The 16,913-nt window shown below is 39.8% G+C and overlaps 2 protein-coding genes across 3 annotated transcripts in view; both read left to right on the forward strand.

Moving 5' to 3' along the window:
* The first annotated feature begins 271 nt into the window (after positions 1-271).
* LOC135502663 (aggrecan core protein-like) lies at positions 272-2,954 on the forward strand. Its single transcript, XM_064795635.1, has 4 exons — positions 272-390; positions 1,446-1,510; positions 1,931-2,227; positions 2,708-2,954. The coding sequence occupies exons 2-4, from the start codon at positions 1,453-1,455 to the stop codon at positions 2,890-2,892; spliced, it is 540 nt and encodes a 179-aa protein (XP_064651705.1). The 5' UTR covers positions 272-390; positions 1,446-1,452; the 3' UTR covers positions 2,893-2,954.
* A 6,160-nt stretch (positions 2,955-9,114) lies between these two features.
* The window catches only part of LOC135502304 (uncharacterized), a 35,292-nt gene continuing 27,493 nt past the window's right edge, over positions 9,115-16,913 (forward strand). The window contains exons 1-2 of one of the 2 annotated variants that reach the window (XM_064795021.1): positions 9,116-9,316; positions 16,603-16,748. In XM_064795021.1, the coding sequence (XP_064651091.1) occupies positions 9,255-9,316; positions 16,603-16,748 (208 nt within the window). In that variant the 5' untranslated portion in view covers positions 9,116-9,254. Of the gene's footprint in view, positions 9,317-16,602; positions 16,749-16,913 lie in introns of both variants that reach the window. The other variant, XM_064795023.1, reaches the window with a different exon arrangement.

The following is a 16,913-nucleotide window of genomic DNA, read 5'->3' on the forward strand; positions in this document are numbered from 1 at the left end:
TATGCATGCAAATATGCCCTGCGCTTATCAAGTCAATAATGAAAAAAATGTGTTTGTCGGACCCTGCAACATGTATGCATTATTCGCATTATTATAGTAGTTGCCGACATGACATGACTGACTTGTCACTGAATTGTCTCAGTGCAACATGGTAGTGGCATATCCTAATTACGTGTCATGACGACGTTTGATAAAAAAACCTACAATAATCAGCGGACAATTTTGTGTTCACCTGCTCTTGTTAATACGTTTTGTCATCAGGGGTACGTTACGAAAGTGAGTGTAACAATATCCCACGGCTGTATAAAACAAGCTGATTTCCGAACAATTTCAAATCGCTTTCGGAAGACAAGATCGACAAACTAAGGAGGTGGACTCAAGATAAAGCAGGTGAGTACTATCATCTTTAATGGAGTTGTTTCAAGCAAGGGGTGGTATTTCTGTGGAAACGCGGGCTCCATAGGGTTAAACAAAATGCATCCTTAAATGAAACTTTAAAGCCTGATATTTTGTTTATCTAGTTCTTGACCCTATTGCAAAATTCGTACAAGGTATTGCCAAAAGCGAGCGTTTGAAATCGCATCACTCTCAGATTTCCCAGCTCCTTTGGCTCTTAATGTGTGCAGTGCCGTCTAACAAATGAACTAGTGATAAATTTTGAATCCTGCGTCGGTAAATGCTTTGCGAAAATGATGAATTCTATAACCGCCAAGTGATGAATAAGGACTGCGATGAAAACTCAATGCACGGTCCGGGGAAGGCGGAATATGGTTCAAGAAATAACCAGTCGTTAGAAAGTTTCCTCTGATCATGTGAAGGACTTAACGGATATATCGGGTTTATTCGTGAAAACAAGTTGCATGAGCACCTGGAACCTACATTGCCAGTTGCCGCTCAAAGCGGCAACTTGACATAGCAGATTTTGCGTTCAGAACGCTAGACAATATAGATGTACAGAGGCCATGTAGAATTAGCGGAATGAGCGGAATGAGCGGATTCTGTACAAAATATGATATAATTTCATACAAAATGGAACTTAATGAATTATTTAAGTTTTAATTTGTTCGATACGCCACAAAGATTATTTGAAAATCGCTTTTAACAGTGGTTAAGCCATGACTCGCAATGAGGGCATGAAAACTGGTCTGTAGGGACAGTTTATTTCAGTCGGTAGCCGTGCGGAGCGCTTTATTACATACCTCCTTTCGTCTTCAGAGTTCAGGCATGGCTACGATCATCGCGACAAATACTGGCTTTTCCAGGTGATTGAAGCCCAGAATCCACTCATTCCGCTAATTCTGCATGGCCATGTACAGTGCATACAATTTCAAGTCTTTAAGATGCTCTGTTACTGTGTGACCGAGGTGCAAACTCGATGATAAACCTCGTCGACAAACAGCGTATTGTACTGCCCGCAGATCTGTCTATTTCTTCTTCTGCTTCAGATAAAAAATGAAGCTCCTCGTTTTGCTAGCTGTGGTTGCCTTCGCCATCTATGTGGAGGCTAAAGGTAGGTTATGCCAGTTGTATTAGTAGATTCCTGGATATTTTTTGATCGAATACCATTCTTTTTTAAGTTTACCCTTGATGTCTTTAGGGACTAGGTTAAAGAAAGTCTGGTGGCCAATTAGGAGCATACTTTCTCAGGTTCGACCTACACCTCAGCACCATTGAAGCCATTGCTCAAAAACTGACTGGAGTGGTGACCCACCGTTTTCGGGTGGACCTTGTTTAAGGCCCGGAGTATCTAGTAGTAATCAGAGTAACTATTGTCTGCTCCAATGTATGATGATAGTAATACTGATAACTGGGCGCTACAGTTGTGAAATGCCATCCCGTATCCGCAGTCAGTCATTTCGTGTTTGTCTTCTCGGCCCCCTTTTTCTTTATCATCATCCGATTTTTATCTCTCGGTTTGTTTCACTTTCAGATTCGATGCACTTGGTGCGTAAGGACGGGCAGCAGTATATGATCCCGTCTGAAGAGGCGGCGAGAAGTGCATGCACGGCCAAGGGCATGGTGTTGGCAACTGATGCTCAGATGCATGCTGCCTATGATTCTGGATACAGCCGATGTTCCTGCGGCTGGATTGAAGGTGGAAAAGTTGCATTCTCTTCGCATGAAGATAGCAGCGGCTGTCTTCATAAAACTGGGGTAGTCTATTGTAAACCAACTCCTCTTGGCTGGGGCTGGGCAGGGAAAGAAGGCTGGGATGCAAACTGTGTCCGTGAGTATACAATTGTATCTTGTTCAGTTCAGTTGTAATTGCATGGTTCTGAATATTATTATCCAATTCAACAGGATTTCCATACAATCCTTTCTAGAAGGCCCGTGATCACAGTTAACTAATGATTGCAAATCATAATATAGCCATAATTTCGACCTTATAGCCTTGCCGATACTGGAGTTTTAAACTATACGATCAAACAATTTGAACAATCCCTCAGCAAAGACAGTGAAAAAAGAAACATATTTATGATTTCAAATATATATTTTAATTCCCCATCATTCCGCAGCTAAGGCGATTGGTAACGATTAAACTTGAGAACAGAGAGTTGCGTTCCAGACTCACGAACGAGCTGCTATCTTCTTAGCATGTTAGCGAAGAGTGGAGAGCGGCGAGACAAATACATCACCGGGGAAGACATTACGTCACTTCTGTTTGGCGAGACAAGTGTTGATCATTATTTGTAAATCTTCATTCTAGTTCACGAATTGGAACCGTTCGCCGGCTGCAAGGGCAAGGCTAATGGTGACTACGCCGATCCACAAGACTGCACCATCTTCCACACCTGCTCCAACGAAATAGACTACATCATGCCATGTCCCATCGGCCTCTACTTCGACAAGGACACCAAGCAATGCGATTATGAGGACGGCAAATGTCATTAGACCGACTATTCTGTATCTGAGCGTCATTTGAAAGAATAAACTGACCAGAAACAATAACACTACATTTACCAGTCAATTTTATTTCCCTTCCAACTCTCCATCTTGCATTCTTTGAATTTTGACTTATTAGGAGATATGGGTTTTTTTAGTGCTAGGCTCTTTCGCAATTAGTCTCTTTCGATTGCTCTCATCATGAACTAGATTTGGGGGAAGAATGGAGTCTACCATAGGGTTTTAATGTCCAAAATGTGGCGGATCTTTTTCTTGCTCTTGCATGTACATGCCGATCAACCAGGGACAAGATTCTTCAGTCGCATTCGACAGACCCTCAGTGACTTATCACATGTTAAGCCTCCAAACATTCAAAAGTTTTATAAGTTGTGAAGAGCAAAGAATGTTAGTTCAATCCTTGAAATTGACAAACACGCTGGTTCTTCCAGAAATGGAATCCTTGGGTCTTCCCGGGATTACACGGAGCATAATACGTGGCAGCGAGCAGTGTTAAACACTAGGCTATAAGGTTCATCCAATCTCATTCACTCATTTTAATTCAATTCTTCGTACACTTTGAACCATTGATCAGGAACGCAATTTCTGGGTATCCCTAGATTGCTTAATGCATGACATTCTCAGATTCTTGATAAGAGTTTCGCTCCTCCGGATCCAGATGTGTTCAACCAAAGCACTCCGTTTAGTAAAGAAAACTGCATGTGTGGCAGATCGCACGAGATGACTTTCTCCGGCCTGATAGCTCGAGACCCCAAAAATAGACCAATGGGCCGACGAAATCTATTATTTCTACACAGACAGTCCTGTACCGTGAAAATGATGCTTGGTTTCGACCTATGCAGCTTAATCTACGATTTATTATATTACCATTTTTCAAGCAGACTCGTCACTACCACTGATGTTTTCAGCATAGACAATGAAGACCATGCGATTTTTATGAGGGTAAATATCACACGAATGATTGTGTTGTTGGCTCGATAGACCAATTGAACCGCTTGTCGAGTGGCCAAGACAACCACGGGTGTGATTACTTAAAAACAGACGAGTGCCATTCACTGTCGATCACACTGGTATGTCATTATTTACGAGTAAAATAAAGAATTTAAATTCCTATCACTCAAAGGTCTATTTCAAATACCAACACGAGTGTGCGCTTGCGTCAAGATGACTTACAGCAATGACGCCATGACGTTGCGACGCTCAGTGAAATCGTTACAGCTCGCCATGAAAGGTGGTTAAATGACCATTGGCACTATCAAGGGCAGTATTACCCAACTAGGCCATGGGACGAGTGGCAAAAAATGTGTCTAGAAAAAGGATTCCGTTTGACAAATTAGCGGGCAAATTGAAAACAGTAGTTTTTGGGTAATATGGGGGTGCTGATTTCAAAAATCAATTTTTCTCCCGCGTAAAGTTGCACATTAAGTCAGAAATGAGACCCTTAATAGGGCCTTAAGGTCCCAAAGTAGGGGTCAAAAAGTTAATGTCATCGAAACATGTCAACATGGGTATCAAAATGAAGGTCTATGAAGTAACTTTAACATTGCATAGTTTTTGGCCCCCTTAACGAACCGTGGGACCCCCCAGGGAGGGTCAAAAAGGGCAAAAGTGGTAACTTTGACCCTGTCCCACGATCTTCATAGGACTATAAATGGATAAAAACTGTTTTATTTGACAGTAATCGTATAGACCTTCAAAATGATACCCATGACAACACTCTCGGGGTGAGGGTTGCCGAGATAGTAATTTTGACCCCTTTCCAGGCTCCAAATTTAAGATCTCGAAAACCTTTTGCCCAAGGGTGTCGTCATGGGTATCTATGAAAAGGTCCCTGTGAGTACTGTCGAATAAAACAGTTTTTATCCACATGCGGTGCCCATGAAGCTCATGGGAGGCGGTCAAATTTCCACTTTTGCCCTTTTTGACCCTCCCTGGGGGTCTCACGGTTCGTTAAGGGGGCCAAAAACTATGCAATGTTAAGTACTCCCATAGACCTTCATTTTGATACCCATGTTGACATGTTTCGATGACATCAACTTTTTTACCCCTACTTTGGGACCATTAGGCCCTATTAAGGGTCTCATTTCTGACTTAATGTGCAACTTTACGCAGGAGAAAAATTGATTTTTGAAATCAGCACCCCCATATTACCCAAAAACGACTGTTTTCAATTTGCCCGCTAATTTGTCAAACGGAACTTCACATTTTTCACACTCGTCCCATGGCCTAAACTGTTCATACGTATGTTTCATATCGCTGTTGATTCCAAATTTTCTCCACAGATTTTATTAAATCTGTCTCATGAGAAAATGTCCACCCTGCCCCACCGTTTTATACCATTCAAAACACATTCCGATCATACCGGCTCCAGAAAAATGCCTGGAGTCCACAGCACGGTAATTTGTTTTAATTACCACACACAATTGTTGCATTGGTTTGGCACCATTGACCATGGCGAGAAGAGCTATATAACAGTCCAATCTTGACACTAGAGGCGCTGATTTCGTTCCTTACAACGCCTCTAGAACTATCTTGAAAAGCAGTACCGCGAATGTAGATCAGGAAATGATATTTCTTATTACTGTGAGGCTATCGCATCACCACAAAGCCCCCGAAAATGATTGCTGCAGCGTATGTAGTTCCCAATACAATCATCTTAAAACCCACCAGTAAGTGTCAAATTGTATTTATAAAGATCATATGTTGTTATTTGTTTATGAAATATAATGTTTTATGAGAGAAAGCGGCACCAATTCGGCCTCAATAAGATTTACAGTCCGAACTGGCCACAGAGTTTATGACGTAGGATTGTCAAAACCCTGAATCTCAGGATGCTGGCATCCAAGATGGCGGCAATTGATCAATTCTAGTGTCTGCTTTTTTTATTTCGGCACTGGGGCGAGTTTGATAACAGTCTTTTGGTTTACGTCATCATGATGCGTCATGTCTGTCATGTGAATTTGCATGAGGAACATCATCCTGCAAAACGTGATAATCCTCGGGAGTGTTCGTTGTCAGAATAAATGGTTAAATGGGGGAATATGACGCGAGAATTCATATGATGTTGGTTTCATGGAAACTGAAAGACTGTAATAACTACTGTGAGATAATTGTAAAATTGTGAAAATGATATCGGTATGCAACATTCCTCAACATAATCTGACCAAAATATCAGATAAAGATATACTGCTGAGTAACCTGTGATCAACAGCTTAATCCACGATTTATGTTTATTTTTCAAGCAGACTCTTTGACCACCACTGATGTTTTTATCACAGACTAAGAAAAACCACACTTCGAATATTTTTTCAGTAGAAGTATCACACGAGTGGTTGTCTAGTTGGCCCGAAATACCCACCACGAAACCGCATATTTACTGACGAGTGCCTTTATAACCATTGATGAGTAGGATTTTAAGATGCTCCAATCGTTGCAAATTACATTACAAAATCGAACACGAATGGCCGCCTGCGTCGTGACGTTATATTATGGCGTGAAGTAATGATGCCATGGCGCTACAGTATGATGCTAAAGCGGAATTTATTCAAGATAATTTATATATATTCAAGATATCAAGATCCACTGTCACCTTGATTATAATCCTCCGAACATGCAAATGCATTGTCTCACAATTGGCACACACAAGTAATCCAGACATAAGGGGTTAATCGGACAAAGGTCTCAGTGTCATTCATTTGGATAAGGTATAATAAAAAAGTTAGGATTCTTAGCTTTCAATTGATATCTTCACTTAATTTGTGCGGCCTTGTATCACAGCACACCGTCAACTTAAAACTTTGATGCTGAAGCTTTGCTGTGTCAACATAGCTAAAGTGTCAAGTTCTGCCACGCTTCTTCACCAACAGTGGTTACCAGCCATTTTGAAAGCGATTGTTCTCATCGGTTTCAGACCGTACAAATTCGGGGATGATATCATTGGAAAACTCAGGATCCTAGTTTTTCCATAACATCAGAGTTAGATGAATGATAATGAAATGTTTGTCAAATAAACCCCTTTACATTTCGAATATTTGTGTGAGCCAATGTATTTGTGACATATTCTTTTCAGGAATTTTCAAGAATGGTTCTCAGTGATGCATGACAGGAGGATTATAATCAAGTTGTCAGTCGATCAGTTGTTGCTTCTTCTTCATGGTACAACCATAATTTTGTTTTTACATAATAAATGCTAATCCTTGACGTATTTTAATCATATTTTAAAACAATTTACTTCTGGATTACTTTGTTATCGACTCACCGTGTAATTTACCAGCTTTTAGAATCACATCAGCAGAATGGGTACATCAACTAAGAAGAAGGGAGACACATTCTGTCAGTGTGATCGTCGGCCAACAAGTGTGTAGTTATCCGCTTTCAAAGGCCAATACCGTGAGTCCGAGGCCTGCAGAAGTGACATCCTGTAGCGAAATTATTAACTTTTGTCTGATGTCACTTGTTCCATATAAGGAAGCTCATTTGCATAACCTTACAACTTTCTTTACTATGAGCTGAAAATTCGCCAACAGCACGCGTACGTGGATTCCCCTGGGCCCATATTCATAAACCAACTTAAGTTAAAGTGTGATACTTATCTATTGAATTTCACAATAGATAAGTATCACACTTTGAGTTAAAATGGTTGATGAATATGGGCCCAGGTGCTGTTTATGGGTTACATAAAGAGGCCACAGTCTTCGGGTGTATAAATAACATTTACGATGATAGCGTAAGGCTGTTATTGCTGCGCTGTCAATAGGAGTGATGTTTTAGCAAGGAAAGATGGAGAATCCAAAGAATATTTATTAAGTATGGACTTTGAGTCGGACGGGAACGGAAGAATTAACCGGGGAAGTAAATAACCTTAGAAACTGGACTAAACACAATACAAACAGACAAAAAGCCATGCATATATTTTGTACAGTGTTGTGTGTGCTGTAGGCTTTCATGTGGTGCGCTTACCTGGGGGCGCCGAGTGGAGCATCAATTTTCACCGGGGATAACCTATTGTATTTGGTAAGCAAACGGTTAGCCTTCAAGACTCCATGGAAGAAACTTAGCAACATTCACGAAACATCTAAATCTCCTCTGATTCCAACAATTTAAAGAAACGGCCGTCGACCTTATTCGTTTATACGCAAGCGAAGAAACTGGACGAGGCAGTCTTCCTCAATACATCCAAATAGTACGTTACAAATCCACAAGGGGCGCGCTATAGATAATATTGCGAAATAAATGTAAAAGTTGATCGTATTGATCGTAAATATTGTCTTATTTTTCAAGATGAGAGAGCATGCATTGATGATGCGAAAACGTAAACCCATGAACGACCAGTATTCCTTTAGCCTTACAAATAATTTGGGATCCTCGAAACTCCTTATATTTATCAAGGAAAGCTTATTTTTGCCTGAGGTTTTTACTGGGCAAATACTCGCCATATTATAAGAGTTTCGGAGCGAACCTCCATTTCATGGGACTCCCGATATTATAAGTGCAGTGCTTAAGACAGACAGTAACACATGCGATCAGTTCCTAATTGTTGATTATAATCCCGTCTCGCCTAAAATGCTTATGCATACTTGGTCAAGTTTCAATCGACAAATGTCCCTAATATCAAAAACTCGTTACTTCAAAGTATATAATGAGATTTTGCTAATAATTTATTCACATAATTTAAAAAAATAGTTCAAAGGCTTTGTGATACTGCTCTTCTTTCAAAGATGTGACCAAGCGAAAAGATATAGGGCCCAATGGTTTGCTCATACATGTATTAAGGCAAATATCCTACTTAAGAGTTATAGACCAGTAAATTTTACCAGTCCTGCTGAAGATACAGGCAGGGCTTACCCCAATCTTTCAAATAAACGATTTGAAAGAGACTGATAATACTAATGCTTCGTTTTGGGCCTGTATAACTTCAAGAGTCATACTTTTGTTAGGCGAGCACGCATTGCTGAATCGTTCTATCGGTACCTCCCTCCCCCGTATACACAGAGCTTTACTTGGTATGATATAATGTAAATACTCTCTCCTATCCTATCAATAAGGACCCCTATTACAGGCGTTATTAACCTAATTTTAGATGCAATAAATTGTCTAATTGGCTTTTTAGCTGCATCAACCGTGTCAAGTAAATTTACCCTTAATAATGCCTGTGGATATAATGAAGACATGCGACCAGGCTGGTGCTTGTGGAAACCTATTATGCCGACGTTATAAACTCAGTGTCACTGCTTGCGGCAACAGCGTCATGAGTGTATTGAATTGGTGTCGAGGTTAACCAGACGGGTGACCTATGATGGCCTATGTCGATTGCTTACTGATCTTGGTCATTTTCGAGTGAAACGTTCCACGTCATGAAAATCGGAGTATCATTATTTTTGGTGATGTTATTGGTCCCGTTAAATGACAATCGCCGGTAAGTTATTTCCAGTCACCACAGAAGTTGAGATCAGTGACTTATCACGGATCCTTTAGGTAAACGTATCGCAGTGCACGCAAAATAAGTAATTTTTTTCTGTATAGTTTTATCAGCCTTCTTAAGGCACTTTTCTGAACCTCCCTATTTACATAAACATAAGAAATGGCAGCGGACGTATATCGTCAGTTCACTTGTTTTACTCATTCCGACGCTATAATTCTATTTTCTGTGCAGAGCTTAGGTAAATACTGTGTCGACGCAATTAAACTGGTTGAGAGGCGCCTGCCAGTGTACAAAAAATCCGATAATTACGCTTTACAATTGGCAAAAAGCATCAGATATAAGGTTTTATCAAGGGTTGGCCATTTTGGTTGTAACTTGAAATCTTAAAGCAATTAGAACGCTTTCAAAATGAAGTTAACACCAATTTCAATGGTGGGAGTATCTTCACTGATAAACAAATAACTGACACCCCCCCTTGAAATTGGCATTCACCTTGCTTTGAAAGAGTTTTAATTGCTTTAGGATTTAAAATTCTAGCCAAAAAAAACGTATGGTAAACCCTAAAATAAAAGACCCCTTTTAATTAAAGATTGGTTTATTTGATGCTTTGAAATTGGTCGAAATCGTCAGTGGGATTGAATTGACAGGTAAAGTATAGAGGTTTACTCCTCCTACAATAAGAATGTTGACTGGATTTACATGTAATCCTACCATTCGTACACTATGTAATGCGCATGTATCATTAAACACGTGATCGCTCCTAATCAAATTCAGCTAAAATGCTGATTTCGACACAGAAGCGGTACACAGAAGCGGTGCCTACCCATGTGTATGTGTATTCAATATTGGTCGTCTAGTGCCAAAGTAGGAGGCAACATTAGGTTCAAAGTCGAAAATATTGTCTAATTCAATGTGCATTTTTTCAATACTTACAGCCTCATTACTGTAACGCACACATTAGATGTTTCGGGCACTATGCATTCATTGGAAGATGATCAAGGCCGACTTGCTATTTATTGGCATATTGAGATTGATTCCATTTATTTGAAGAAAAAACATATCGAGCGGAAGGTTTTACCCCTCGTACAGTAAAAAGTAAATCACAATCGCGTTGATATAGCAATCGATCTGCTCAACACACATGCAGCTATTACGAACACTCTGTTTTGCAGCAAATGCTTGCTTCAAATTCACCGACTTCTTCATCTTGTTGTTTTATGCCTGTGAGATAGCAAAACATAACTAGAAATTTGAAATTTGCTTGTCAGCAAATTTGATAGCCCCCACGGGCCCACACAGTACACGTATGGAGGAGTGAAGTCTATTCCGTTTCGCGGATGATCTATTTCCGGACAAACACGCTCGCGCTTTCTCAAAATCACACGCTCAGTAACATTTAAACTGCACCCTAGCCTTTTCAGATGGGCAGGGTGGATCATCGATAAGCATTTAAGGCTATTCCTTTATTTTATTCCTTCATTCAACCATGTCAACCGTCGTTCTTTGCTCAAAATACTCGACAGCTCGCCACTTCGGCAAAGAGATACCGCCGCCATGATGCATGAGTATATGACGTCACCATTACGGGGCGGAGCTTATGCTAATATACGTGTGATTGACAGAATCGTGCCGGAGATTTGAAAGCAAATCAGAAAATCGGCGCATAAAAACGCTTCAAAGTCATCAAAATTATCCGAATTTCGAAAAAAATCTTTGCCAGGTGCACAAGATCGAGTTTAGTTTGATGGAACAGGGGTGACAGTTTTTCAGTTGAAATAGCAGTTTTGCTGGACTACCTCCATAATATAACCTGGGAAGAATGCAGAAGCCGAGTACCTTTTCCTAGTAATCCCAATAAAGACCCCACATTTGTTGTATGTGGGGTCTATAACAATGGTAGTAATGATTTACATGTATTTCCGGGTACTATTTTCCCAGAACTGGTGAATACTTAGACTAACCTATAAAGTGACGAATTCAGTAATTACAGATTTACTTAACGGTTTCAATAGTTAGAAATAAGCCTCCATTACAATTCTAATTCAAGTATGTCACCTCAATAATCATTCGCCAAAGCGTCACGATACGCAGGATCTGAATGGCTAGTAATTTAGGGTTCCACCACTTTAGAATTTAATGTTTAATTTTAAATTTTGAAGTGACAATTTTCTCAATTCAAAATTCAATATTGAATTTTTAAATTTGACGTGGCACTTTTGCTCACTTCAACATTCAATATTGAATTTTGAATTTTGAATGAACATGCTTGGCTTTCCTACGTTACAGCAGTTATATGTCCTATTCACATGACAGTTTGCCATTAAGTACAAATATACATCAATATGGTGCTTAAACACGTCTCATGCAATTAAAATCGCGAACCCAGAAAAACGTTCGAAATAGCTAAGACTAACCAATTTTCGCTAGGTAAATAGTATATGTCCTGTCCAATTGTTGACTAAGGCAACTTAATCACATGACATACTAGATTCCATTCCTATTATTATATCCGCATTGGTTGGGCCTCTGTAGAGCAAATTACTGGTCGGAATCCTTTGAAGTTCGTTTTTATCTCAGTGTGGGAATAAAGAATTTCTTCAGCGAAGTCCAGTCGCTGGATAGGCCATATTTTGATTCTGGATATTTCTCATTTTTTCTTCGCACATGAGCAGATGGACGCAAAAAAATAATAACCTGAACATATCATCCAGATTGGTCGAGAAGTAAACTGTACTGAGCGGAAAATGTCCCAATTCAAAGCACTACGTCAATGTACACAAATGCATACAGTAGTTCGCCCTCCAGAGCCCCAAACAATGCGGACATAACATTTACGAATGGACTATAGTTATGAAAAATGAAAGATTAATAACTATAATAATCATGCGTTCTGTATTGTACGCGAATAATTGTCGTGTCATCAATTGTGAATAACAAAAGACACTGCCTAGAACAAATCAAGTGTAATAATATATCGGGTTCTCCACACTAAACGAGTTATCACTGTAAAAAAATATAATCGCGAAAACTGTATAATTACTGTCCTACCTATTATATTGCAGAGTAATAATTATATCTACATTTTTCTACATTCAGTGACATTCTGATATTCACAGTATTGTAAATGAAATGGCCAGGGCCATTGTGCTCACCTCATGTGGAGGAAAGATGGATAAAGAGCATGGTATTGTGTCATGTAGTGTTAGGTTTGATGTAGGTCCAAGCAATTACAATTTCCCCAAAATGGCCAATTTACAGTACATTCTACCTCTGTGACCTTGAAAAGTAGGTCAAATCAAAGAAGACCCGGGTGACACATTGAATGGTTGTTAGAATTAGATGTACCTATGATATAAAATTGGTGCCAATCGGGCAGGTCATTACTAGGAATAATGGCATTTTGAAGAATTTAGGATTTGGCCCCCTCCCTGGAGGCCAAACAGCAAATCAGATCGCACCAAACTTCGGTACCTGAGATCACCTGACCAAAGGGTACATGTGAACTTAATTTGTGATCAATAGTCATTGCAGTTAAGAAACGTGCCATAGTTACGGCCTGACGGCGAATTTACGCCATTTGACCTCTGTGACCTTGACAAGAAGGTCAAATTAAAAACCTGTGTGACATATACTGTATGGTGGTTAGATGTACCCATGATATCAAATTGGTGGCAATCGGGCAAGAAGTTAAGGAATAATCACATTTTTAAGGTTTTTGGATTTTGCCCCCTGGTGGTCAAGTGGTGAATCATATTGGACCAAACTACGGTCCCTGAGATCACCTGACTAAGGGGTAAGTGTGTATCAAATTTGGTATCAATAGTCATTGCAGTTTAGAAACGTGCCATCGTTACATCCTAACGGCCAATTTACACCATTTGACCTCTGTGACCTTGAAAAGGAGGTCAAATCAAAAACCCGGAGGATATATGATGCACCTTTGCTAGAAGTACCTACCATATTTTTTTCAAAATTTTCCCGACTACTATTAAGGGAGATATTGCATATTTTCACTTTTAACGTTTGGTACCCTGGTGGCCAAACCATGAAACGAATCGGACCGAAACTTGTTCTCCAAGGTGTCATTACATAAGGGTACATGTATACCAAGTTTCAACTCAATAGCTCTAACAGTTACGAAACGTGCCCTGCTAACGGACGACGGACGACGACGACGGACGACGACGACGACGACGACGACGACGACGACGACGAAGGACGACGACGACGGACGACAGACGCCACGGTATGGGATAAGCTCACCTCTGCTAAGAGGTGAGCTAAAAAGGCACTTCCAAACGTTAATACAAAGAATGGAATGCCAGACATGATGTCAACTCAAAAATTACCCAGAACCAACGGGCTACAAATACTCCGAGGGTACCTTGGTCAGAAAAGTGTCTCTGAAAAAAATACTTTTAATAATGACATCATATGCCGCATACAAACTTCTCTACACACAATACTGATCATCTGAACCAAGTTTCAAATATATCAATGCTTGCCAAGTGTGAAAAATTCAGACCTGTAAAAAGTTCAATCCCTACCTATTTATTTTATTTTTTCCATTTTATTAGTTCAAGGATAGTACACTTAACATCAAGTTGTGCAGTGCAGTGCTGGCTGTGCAGTAAATGAAATGACATGTAAACAGGCAGAACCGTGCAGTGAATGACTATACATTAAGTTGTTCAAAGATACAAAATATTGAAGTCTTTAGACATGTACATAACATGGATATTGTCCTATAACCATAATGTAAAGTGCATACATGTAATTATTACTGAAATTAGTTGATACATAATTCATGTAGTATATAATTAATTTCGTCGTTATCAAAAAAAGTGTGGTCTCTGTGGTCGCGTAAGCTGATCATGTCCTTGATGACATTGGCTGTGTCAGTCAGATTGACATTTGCAATCTTTCTATTTTTCCGGGGGTAAAGTTCCAGATTACACATCCATATAGTGTCATTGCGAAGGACTTGAATAACTTATATTTTGTTGCTGAATAGCAATGACCGAATTGAGCAACCAATATTTTGTGCATGTGTCTGATCGATTAGTTTACCCCATTTTACCTTATACTACATGAAGGCAGCCTGGGTCGAAAATCCAGATACGATTCTTAAAGGAATGTTTGTATGCTTGTTCTTCCTCTGTTTGATGCTTTTCAGATTTTGTTTCAGCTCTTAGATAGCAGAAAAATGCGGTATTCGTTATTTCAAGTACGCACAAGTCCTGGCGCGAAATACCTTTCTCGCCACGTGAATGCACGCCGAGACTAAAGTTCACTTCGATCAACCCGCTATGATGGTATTAGTATCATGACGCAACGTCATTTCCATTAAGCAGGGTGTACACCAGTAAAATATTACCAACATTTTACCAACATTTTTACAACAATTTTGCAACAAGCCCTTCAAGGCCCTGTGTACACTAGCAACAAAATTGCAACAAATTTGCAAAATTTTTCCAACATGTTGGTAAATTGTCGCAAACTTTTTAGCGGGAACAAAAGGAAAATAGGTATTTTGGAGGGGAAATGGATGATTCCAAGGAGAGAAGATGTATTTTGAGTGCTTCTGCAGCAATTTTAGCTGTCATTGTTGAGATGCGGAAAAGGCGGCGAAATAAACCAAAGAGACCAGGCCCTGGATCCAAATGAGGGAGGATCATGGGGCATATCACTGCCTGTTAAAGGAGTTACGACTGACTGCATGACAAGGCATCATACAAAAACTTCCTGCGAATGGATGAAACTGCATTCGAAGAACTTCTTGAAAAGGTTTCACCACCCATTACGAAGCAAGACACTCACTTGAGAGTTGCCATACCAGCCGCTTGTTAAAGTCACATGACCTCAGGTAGATCACATGACCCAAATCCTATTTCTGATTGGCTGAAGAGTTTGCAACATTTTTACAACAATTTTACAACATGTTGTAAGACGCGTTTTGCTCTGTACACACTATGCAACATTTTTGCAACCGCAAATGTTGTAAAAATGTTGCTAATATTTTGCTAGTGTACACAGGCGTGACGTCGGAAAAATCGATATCTACACTAAGACGTTACAGGGTAGCTCCATTGCTCCAAGAAGCACCTTACTAGCGTATTTTTCCATATTGAAGGGATCGACGCCTGTAGGGCTTAAATGCGTCAAATCGGAGTCAACTTCAGAATAGTGTGATGATTCTTTAAGATTTTGAATTTTTCCTTTATTTGTTCAACTTGCTGATGGAGGTGACTGGGCAGCTGACCACTTGGTAATTAATCAGTGTGGGTATATGGACAGTGTCACCAAATCACTGTCCTCTAAAGCGGCTAGCAGACGACAGCAAATAAATTGAAAGCAGATACAGATTCAATCGCGAATATTTCCCATTTTATGACACTCGACGTAGAATTTCTGGTTGGTATGTCAAGGTTACAGCTCAAACAAATCAGTTATAGGTTTGGTAACCATAGAAGACAGCCTGAGTGATATGCTGACTGTGTCCGAATCCCCACACTGTTGATAATACAATGGCCCTTTGACTGGGATCTTATTAGGTTCGTGTACAGTTGCATACACGATTGCTCAAATATTTTTGTGAAGAACCGTGAAACAAATACATGTATACACAAACTGAATACGATTTTAGCTAAGAATCACTATCTGTATTTTCGACCAGGGAGGATTTGGTCGATATTTGTGATTTGGTGCACCAACCAACTGCGGCATGGATCAAAGCTGTATAAGAAGAGAGCAGGTGTTCTCCTACCGAGATTGCTAGTATCGGTTCGACGCAAAGACTATTGCTGAACGTTTAGATAGCTTTACCGTAGTACAAGCAATGCAAACTACTCAGACAGGCCACTCAACATCTCATTTTAAAAGAGACCAGTGGCCACCTTAATAGATGAATAAAAGTCGTCTTAGTTTCACTGGCTGATTTCAATCACATTAAAACAACATTTTGAAAGTGTGCTGCTATTATTTATGTATTACTTCGGACGTTTACGTCTAAAGTGAATGCTTTCCGTAGCAAACAAATAGCCGATTAATGCATGCTGCATTATTGCTATGCAGACTAGGCAATGTTTAAACTTCGTTGGTCCTCTTTTAAGAGGATCTAGTTGGGGCACATGATTTTCGACTCGGAATTATTCGACTCATCGACATTTAAACACGAGTGTGCCCAAATATTGAATCACTTCTTACGAGACAGTTAGGTGAAATGGAACAATACTGAAATTCTAAATCGATGCTGCTCATTATTTATCATCATTCTTCAGGCTTTTGTGTGATGCCAAACCAAATGGAAGCAGTCTGAGGGCGTGTGGCGACAAACAATTCTATAACAGAGATCACGATAGGTGTATGCCGTGTAGATTTACTTGCAAAATAAGCGAAGAAGCATGCATACGACATAATTGTCTTGGTAAGCATTTGAGGGCAAAAGCACCCGTTCATAATTATATTCACCTCAACCTCAACCCCTTTTTGAACAAATACGGATCTCTTTCGAAGAACTTACGATATGACGAATTTTATGGAGAGAGTAAATCTGCCTGAGAGTGGGATATGTGTATCACAGCTGTTCTAT

The sequence above is a fragment of the Lineus longissimus genome, chromosome 18 (genome assembly GCF_910592395.1).
Source record: "Lineus longissimus chromosome 18, tnLinLong1.2, whole genome shotgun sequence".
Lineage (NCBI taxonomy): Eukaryota > Metazoa > Nemertea > Pilidiophora > Heteronemertea > Lineidae > Lineus > Lineus longissimus.

Excerpts from the sequence above, each read along its gene's own strand:
- LOC135502663 (XM_064795635.1), top strand. The coding sequence starts at position 1,453 with ATGAAGCTCCTCGTTTTGCTAGCTGTGGTTGCCTTCGCCATCTATGTG. Across the intron at positions 1,511-1,930 it reads CATCTATGTGGAGGCTAAAG|ATTCGATGCACTTGGTGCGT; the intron begins GTAGGTTATGCC and ends TTTCACTTTCAG. Across the intron at positions 2,228-2,707 it reads CTGGGATGCAAACTGTGTCC|TTCACGAATTGGAACCGTTC; the intron begins GTGAGTATACAA and ends TCTTCATTCTAG.